Source organism: Aplidium turbinatum, chromosome 4, assembly GCF_918807975.1.
Source record: "Aplidium turbinatum chromosome 4, kaAplTurb1.1, whole genome shotgun sequence".
Lineage (NCBI taxonomy): Eukaryota > Metazoa > Chordata > Ascidiacea > Aplousobranchia > Polyclinidae > Aplidium > Aplidium turbinatum.
The window spans coordinates 35,277,386-35,286,707 of NC_137475.1; the positions used below are offsets into that span (position 1 = coordinate 35,277,386).

Here is a 9,322-nt window from a genome sequence, read left to right on the forward strand (position 1 = left end):
CATTTGCTTTAGATTGGAAGGCAAGGAGCATTTATGCCATCATGTTTAAATATTTTTTTTATCATTTATAGCAATAGATGAGCAATTGAGCAAGCTGGTAGTGTAAATGTTTAGCCTATGTTGGTTACCATTGGTTAAGGTTGAGGCTTGAGGTTGTATTCTTGTCAATTCAGAGGTTCTATAAACTGTAATTTTGGGTTAGAGTGTGCATTTAGTGCAAGCATTAATGCGTAATGTAATTGTGGCATTGCAGAAGCCTATTATTGAGAAAATTGTTAAAAGTATACCATAGAATATTACTTTACAACTTTGTAAGTGCACAATGCCAGCTGGCAGTGGAAGAAAAGAGGCTTTCGAGTGGAGCAAGTTCTTAACTACAGAAGATAGAAATAAAGTTAGATGTAAAAGTTGCGATTCACTAGTCAGTGCCAAGATTGAGCGATTGCGTAGCCATTTAGGCAAATGCTCTGAAACAGCCATGGAAACTGCCCCAGTGATTATGATCGATGCTTCTTCACCAACTTCATCTGAAACTCAGAAGCAACCTGGTAGTTCGACATCAACACAGTCGACTCCATCCGCACAACCAAAAAAAATGAAATTAATGAAACAGTTGCCCATGACCGATTTTTCAATTAAAACCACACCACAACAAAAAACATCATTGGACAGGAAGGTAGCTAAATTCTTTTATGCCAACAACATTGCCTTCAATATAGCCAGTAGCAACCAATTTTCAGAAATGATAACAGAATTACGGCCAGGATATGCTCCTCCAAGTCGGTTTGACCTGTCAGGACCTCTACTAAACTACACAGCTGCTGAAGTGGAAAATAAACTGAAGGAAGAGTTGGTCCAAGACCACGTGTCAATGACACTTTTACAAGATGGTTGGTCAAATGTGAGAAATGACCCAATTATTGCAACTAGCGTCCACACTGGTACTAATTCCTTTTTGCTGAAGGCAATAGACTGTGAAGCCAATAAGAAGACAGCTGAGTTTTGTGCTGAAAATGCCCTATCGGTGATTAACGAATGTGAAGAAAAGTTTAGCAAAAAAATCTTTGCCATTTGCACTGATAACGAAAATAAAATGATAAAAATGCGTGAAATTTTTGTGCAAACGATCCCATCTCTGCTTACGTATGGATGTTCTGCCCACTATATCAACCTCTTGGAAAACGAATTGACTCCAAAAACTGTTTTAAAGCAAGTTGTAGAGGTTCAAAAGTTCTTTCGAAACCATCATCAACCGCATGGATGGCTCAAAGGAAAAGGGGGACTGATGCCTCAAATTCCTAACTGCACAAGGTGGAACTCGCAAAAAGACTGTGTTAGTACTAGTACATTCATCAAAAATCATCATATCTACTTTGAAATTGCAAATGTACAAAATACAGAAATCCCTAACAACATAACTAAGATTTTAGAAAATCTTTTTATATTACGAGAGTCGACCCACCTCCTCCGACAACTGAAAGAGGTTGGAAGAGTGTTAGATTTGCTTCAAGCTGATAGCACTAGCATTGGTCATGCCGTGGAGCTGTGGTTAGATTTACTTGAGCATGAAAGTCTGCAACCATACAAGGACGAAATAACCAGAAGAATGAACCAGGCTTTGCAACCATTCCATTTTGTAGCCAACATCATGGATGTGCGGTTTCGTGGAAGAAGGCTTCGAGAAGAAGATGAAGCTGATAAATGGCTTATGGAGGAACATCCTGATTGGATTGGTTCAGTGATGGCCTTCAAAATCGATGACTTTGAACTTTATCCAAAAGCCTTATTTTGTGAGAGTGTCGTCAATCAACTTAGCCCTGCCCAGTGGTGGAAGGTTATGGAAAAACGCAGTCTAACCAAATCAAAAAAATTGCCAGATGGTTTTTGTTTATTTATGAGTAAACTAGCTTCATGCCCAGCTAGCTCTGCAGCAATTGAATGCACGTTTTCCGCATATGGTCTAGTTTGGTCTAAGCTGCGCAATAGATTAGGAACTGAAAAAGCGGAAAAGTTGGTGAAGATCTACACATTCTACAGAGCTCGCACAGAGAAATAAGTTTGACTTGATTTGAGATGGATTGCAAGATCTCTAATTTCGTACACAGACTAACTTTCTGATTTTGTTAAAAGTGAACTCATTGCAGTTGCAGTCACCAATATGACAGAACCAAACACTGCAAACAGTCGAGCAAGAACCTTTTAGTTGGAGATCATGTTGATCATTTAGTAAACTCTGTATTTTTTTTCAGTTTTGTATAGTAGTGCAGGTGTCAATTTAAGAGTGATCTTGTGCATAAAACAACAAATGCCTGGTAAAACTAGAGAAACATATTGCGAAGAAAAATAATTTCCAAATAATTTTGCAGCTACTACACACACAAAATAGCTGTGACGGTGGTTACAATTGACAGCGAATTAACCTGTTATTATATAATACTTAGAAATAGCAACTTTTCGAGTTCGTTGTGAGGAAGTGGTGGAAAGATTAATCTGAGATAATTTTTAATTATTCACTTGCGATAATCAGTCATTACATTCGGACTACTCAAGAATTGAGTGCCAGTAGTTAAAGCTTTTTGTAAATTGACACTCTGATGTATATATGCCGTAAATGTTTTTTTTTTCTTGTTGTGTAGCATTTTAGTTTAAAAATCAGAAACAGTGCATTGACAGAATTATTACATAAAACATCCATTTAACAGTGCAGATTTATTAGGTTTTAGAATCCAGAATCTGTAATTGGTAAATACTTTTTAAAAATAGCCACCTAAAATTGCATATCATATTAAATAGACTATAGTATTGTAGTATATATGATGATGATGATGATAGTAAAGTAGTACTTTCACCAGTTTAACTATGAAGCTTTCTTGCACAAATGAGTTTTAGTGTATGTGCAAAGTGGCATTACTTGATTTTTGTGTACTGTACAGAAATATCTACTGCGTTACTTCACAATCACATCTTTTAGTCCTAATTTGCGGTCCCACGAATTACCCATAAGTACCCAGCAAACATTGATTGCTGGGCCAGCATCGGCTATATGCTGGGTATGTTGGCACAAGGTCGGCAATTTCGTCCAACATTTTGCCAACATTGCCAACAATACGCCAACAATTTCAATACATCTTATTAAGCGTTGAAAAAGGTCTCAAAGATTTTATTTCAGGTTTATTTGTTTTAAACTTGAAAAATACTAACACAAACCTCTTTTCATGTGGTATTGCTTCTAAACACAGTTGTGTGATTGTAGTGCAGTCGTGGGAGCTTAAAAAGTGGTGTTTGTGGGAAAAAATTTTTATCAAGCTGATACGTTGTTCAGACCTTCCCCATATTATGCAAATGGCTCAGAAAAAAAGCCCCATCAATCGGATGATGGGAAACCACTTTTTGGGCTCTTTTTCCAAATGACGTCACAATCCCTTTTGAGTCCAACATATGAAAACTTCAAGTTTTTCAAAATAGGACATATTATACATCATTTTTTAGCTTTTCTCAAGGGGAACAATTTTTTCTATTAACCAGAACCCTAAAAATGTACAGAAAAAAAGTTATTACCGATTAAGCAACAGGATAAATCTATGAAGTTCAGGCAAATTTGAAATTATTCGTCACTGTTGGACTTATTGTTCTATATTCTTTAACAAGAATTAAACAAAGTAAGCGAAACATAAATTGAAGCTATCATCATCATCATCAAAAACGTCAAAGATGTTGCTTTCCTCCTCGTCTTGTCCCGTTTCATCTTCATTGTACGAGCATTCCTTTTCTTCAGTACCAACATCGACGTTTTTGCAGAAGTGAAAAAAAGTCTTCATTCTTAAGTTTTTCGTCTAGTCTGTGGAGTATGTCGTTCATACTAATTATTACTTTGATTCGAAAAAGATGTGAAACTATCTTTGTATTTCAAGCATACTTACTATACTATCACATGCAACACCATGACATTCACCACACGAAGAAACACATACCATTCTATAGTTACGACAGGTGCAAGTTTTCGTTCCACATGGATTTTTCCTTGATTTCTTACATCTGCATCTAATTACTTTGGTCAATGCTTCTGGTGCTGTATGCATATATCCGTCATTATTGGGACAAGTTCGTTGTTGCTATTGTTTCTCCATCCCCATTCACAAACATTGAATTTAAATTCTTCACCAAGTAAAGACGTAGCCCATGGAAGTAGGCTGCTCTTTGGCTTGGTGTTAGCTTTTCCTGTGCAATTATTTACTTCGTCCAGGAGCGCTTCAACAAAGCCTGGAGCATCAAAGAAGCCAACCCAAGTATTAAAGATATCAAAGAAGATCTTCTTTTCCTCCATGCATGGTCAGGATGCGACACAACGTCATCGATATTTGGAAAAGGGAAAGGAAGTTTGGTTACGAGTTTGCGAAAATCAGAAACGCTGAAAGAGAATTCTGCAATTATCAGCAATGTCTGGAGTTCCCAAAATAAGGTCAGAGAAGCATCTATAGCTGCATTCAAGATCTGGTATGGTGACAATGAAGATTCAACGCTTACTACACTCAGGTATGTATTTTTACGTAGGGGTTATATAATAATGTTTACACTTTTAAGATATTGTCCAATTCTAGATACCCTGTATGTAATATTTATCTTTGTTTACTTTTAGACATGGCAAATACATGCATATGGCATGCAAAGGGATAACATCATGAGTGCCAGTCTTCCAATGATGCAGTAACATAATAACTACATCAGTATCATCAGAAATGACATTTACTGAACCTTTTCGAAGAGAAGCATAATCAAGGGATTTCGCTACAATGGAACTGTCAGCATCATCAGAGCAGTTGTGAACTTCAACTTCGGATTGTCTCAGCAGGGTACAAACAAACTTGATGAATTCAGCCTTGTTTTCGATGCAGATGAGGTAGCTATCTTGAGCAAAAGGAAGTGAATTGCTCGGATCTATTTTCACAAATGTGCTCTGTGGAACGGAATTTCGGCGCAAGTGCTCGTAACTTTTAGTACTTTCGTCATCATAGCCATCAAACACAACAACAGCATGGGTATAATGGTTTTGGATATATTTCACATACGAATTTCAAACTTCCGAAAACTTCATTCCTTTTTTCCAGCAAACTTTGTGTAGTAATGCACCACCGTAGATAATAGAAGTCACTTGCTTGTTGATTTCCTCCAAGGCATGCGACGAAGAACCAGGCAGAACTTTTCGAAGGGAGAGTTTGTCAGGCTTTCCCATCATGTCTTCCTTGAACATCGACATTGGCTCTGAAGTCTACTCAAATTCGAAAAATTGCTCAAGGCTTTCCTCTCTTTCAGCAGCAGCAATCATCCTATTGAACATGACTTTCGGACCAATACCACTTGCACCACTTTTTGTTTTGTTTACTTCCATTAAGGATTCTAATGGCTTGATCAATCTTTGCGTTTGATTGATGCGTTAGTAACTGCTACCCCCATCTAAACCTTTCTGGATATTTTGACCAATTTGCTCCGCTTGTTCACAATTGACGTCATCTTTTCCATCGATGGACACTAGACCATTTGAAAGAGAAGATAGATTTATATCTGGTACCAAGAATGGGTGTTTCGTTGTTAACCAGGCCAGAAATCTTCGTAATCCCTCTTTTTTCTTGAAGCACCCAACTCTTCATGCTGGTTGCTTCATAGAAACTGAGCCTTGCTTAGTTGCGTCATTGCTTCATGAATACTTGCCGAGTGACTCACACTAAAAACCCAAAGATGTCCAACACTCTCTGTCATACTTTTCCTTCCGTCAATCCTCCACACGACTTAATTGAGCGCATAAGAGTTTGCTCGATCGCAAGATCTGTCCAAATTCCAGTGAAGCTTTTTGCTGTCCTCTTTACTGTGTGCTGCTCGGTTTGGAATTGATCGTACAACCATAGATGAAAAGAGAATTCTGCAGTTATCAGCAATATCTGGAGTCATGGTGTTGAATGTAATACTTTAGTAAGTATGCTTGAAATACAAAGATAGTTTTACATCTTTTTCGTATCTAAGTAGGCTAATCATAATTAGTATAAACGACATACTCCAGAGACTAGACGAAAAACTTAAGAATGAAGACTTTTTTTCACTTCTGCAAAACGTCGATGTTGGTACCGAAGAAGAGGAATACTCGTACAATGAAGATGAAACGAGGAGGAAAGCAACATCTTTGACGTTTTTGATGATGATGATAGCTTCAATTTATGTTTCGCATACTTTGTTCAATTCTTGTCAAAGAATATAGAACAATAAGTCCAACAGTGACGAATAATTTCAAATTTGCCTGAACTTCATAGATTTATCCTGTTGCTTAATCGGTAATAACTTTTTTTCTGTACATTTTCAGGGTTCTGGTTAATAGAAAAAATTGTTCCCCTTGAAAAAAGCTAAAAAATGATGTATAATATGTCCTATTTTGAAAAACTTAAAAATTTCATGATTGGACCCAAAAGGGATTGTGTCGTCATTTGGAAAAAGGGCCCAAAAAGAGGTTTCCCATCATCCGATTGATGGGGCTTTTTTTCTGAGCCATTTGCATAATATGGGGAAGGTCTGAGCAAAGTATCAGCTTGATAAAAATTTTTTCCCACAAAAAAGCTCCCACGACTGCACTATTGGTTAACATCGGTCAGAAGCATTGCCAACGTTGTGCCAATTCATAACAATTTCGGTGTTTTCTTTCAAATTATGCAAATGTATGCCATCATTTTGCTACAATTTAAAATTTTAATAATAGGCTATCAATGCTGTTATTATTTTCTGATACCGTACAAGTATATTATGAATATTTAAGACCAGCATTGGTCAGAAGAGTAGCCAATGCTTTGCCAACAAAGTACTTTCATTTCAGTTTGTTTATGCCAAACTGAGCAGAGGTCTAGAAAAAGGTAGGAGTAACAAAACGCGAACGCGATAACGTGCTTGATACCGAAACAGTTTAAAGTTTCCATTAGCCTACACGTTTCCACAAAATAAACAATTGCAACGTTGGCTATATGCTGGATGTGAGGGCACAAGGTCGGCAATTTCGTCCAACATTGCCAACAATACGCCAACAATTTCAATACTTCTTATTAAGCGTTCAAAAAGGTCTCAAAGATTTTATTTCAGGTTTATTTGTTTCAAACTTGAAAAATACTAACACAAACATCTTTTCATGTGGTATTGCTTCAAAACACAGTTGTGTGATTGGCTAACATCGGTCAGAAGCATTGCCAACGTTGTGCCAATTCATAACAATTTCGGTGTTTTCTTTCAAATTATGCAAATGTATGCCATCATTTTGCTACAATTTTAATAATATGCTATCAATGCTGTTATTATTTTCTGATACCGTACAAGTATATTATGAATATTTAAGACCAGCGTTGGTCAGAAGAGTAGCCAATGCTTTGCCAACAAAGTACTTTCATTTCAGTTTGTTTATGCCAAACTGAGCAGAGGTCTAGAAAAAGGTAGGAGCAATAAAACGCGAACGCGATAACGTGCTTGATACCGAAACAGTTTAAAGTTTCCATTAGCCTACACGTTTCCACAAAATAAACAATTGCAACGTTGGCTATATGCTGGATGTGAGGGCACAAGGTCGTCAATTTCGTCCAACACTGCCAACAATTTCAATACTTCTTATTAAGCGTTCAAAAAGGTTTCAAAGATTTTATTTCAGGTTTAAGCTTATTTGTTTTAAACTTGAAAAATACTAACACAAACCTCTTTTCATGTGCTATTGCTTCAAAACACAGTTGTGTGATTGGTTAACATCGGTCAGAAGCATTGCCAACGTTGTGCCAATTCAAAACAATTTTGGTGTTTTCTTTCAAATTAAGCAAATGTATGCCATCATTTTGCTACAATTTTAAATTTTAATAATAGGCTATCAATGCTGTCATTATTTTTTGATACCGTACAAGTATATTATGAATATTTAAGACCAGCGTTGGCCAGAAGAGTAGCCAATGCTTTGCCAACAAAGTACTTTCATTTCAGTTTGTTTATGCCAAACTGAGCAGAGGTCTAGAAAAAGGTAGGAGCAACAAAATGCGAACGCGATAACGTGCTTGATACCGAAACAGTTTAAAGTTTCCATTAGCCTACACGTTTCCACAAAATAAACAATTGCAACGTTGGCTATATGCTGGATGTGAGGGCACAAGGTCGGCAATTTCGTCCAACATTGCCAACAATTTCAATACTTCTTATTAAGCGTTCAAAAAGATCTCAAAGATTTTATTTCAGGTTTAAGCTTATTTGTTTTAAACTTGAAAAATACTAACACAAACCTCTTTTCATGTGGTATTGCTTCAAAACACAGTTGTGTGATTGGCTAACATCGGTCAGAAGCATTGCCAACGTTGTGCCAATTCATAACAATTTCGGTGTTTTCTTTCAAATTATGCAAATGTAGGCTATGCAATCATTTTGCTACAATTTTAATAATAGGCTATCAATGCTGTTATTATTTTCTGATACCGTACAAGTATACTATGAATATTTAAGACCAGCGTTGGTCAGAAGTGTAGCCTATGCTTTTATTACTTATTTCCATTTTTAAAAATATCAATAGCCTACAAACCTTTTTTATGCGGTTTTGTTTAAAAATATGTTTCTGTGAGCAAGCATCGGTTAGAAATGTTGCCAACGTTGTGCCAGTTGAACAACTACTCTAAAGTTTTCTTTCAATTTATGCAAATGTACACCATCATTTGCTACAGACCAGGCCAGTGAGAAGATAATTTGGGCCCGGTACCAATGAGATCTTTGGGCCTCTAAACAGTTTTAAAAATAACGCACTACATTTAAATATACGCGATAGTTTGTTTGTTTTTCCGGACACCTTGAAGAAGTTACGGGCTCTTAACATTATCCAGGGCCCGAGTTCAAAAGTACTCCCTGAACTCCCCTGACACCGCTACTGGTGGGCAATTCCCAGCTTCAGGAGCAGTCATGTTGCGTCGAAATCTCTCCTCAATTTCTTGAAGCGAGATTTCACAAAACGATTGCTACTTTTACTTTCAACGATCCGGCAAATCGTTTTTCTCCTCCCGCGGTGCATAGAAAAACACTGCAGACACAATAATTGTTGTGAAAACTTCATTATGACGTCACTACTTAAACTTTGACTGGGCAATATGACGTGTTGAAGTGAAATAGGCAACAAAGCTTTAGAATGCGGCGATGTGTTATATCAACGTGAGGAGATGCAATTTAGCAGAAGAACTTGGTTTGTTTTGATGAAGGAAGACAAAGGCCATGACTTAATCCTTTGCTAAAGGGATTATGACGTCACTCGATTCACTTCGACTGTTCAAGCATGGCGGTT

The 9,322-nt window shown here is 37.0% G+C and overlaps 1 protein-coding gene across 1 annotated transcript; it reads left to right on the forward strand.

The window, feature by feature from the left end:
* Positions 1 to 322: 322 nt before the first annotated feature.
* On the forward strand, positions 323 to 2,056 carry LOC145769105 (uncharacterized). Its single transcript, XM_082580698.1, has one exon. The coding sequence runs from the start codon at positions 323 to 325 to the stop codon at positions 2,054 to 2,056; it is 1,734 nt and encodes a 577-aa protein (XP_082436824.1).
* The last annotated feature ends 7,266 nt before the right edge of the window (positions 2,057 to 9,322 follow it).

Excerpts from the sequence above, each read along its gene's own strand:
- LOC145769105 (XM_082580698.1), top strand. The coding sequence starts at position 323 with ATGCCAGCTGGCAGTGGAAGAAAAGAGGCTTTCGAGTGGAGCAAGTTC.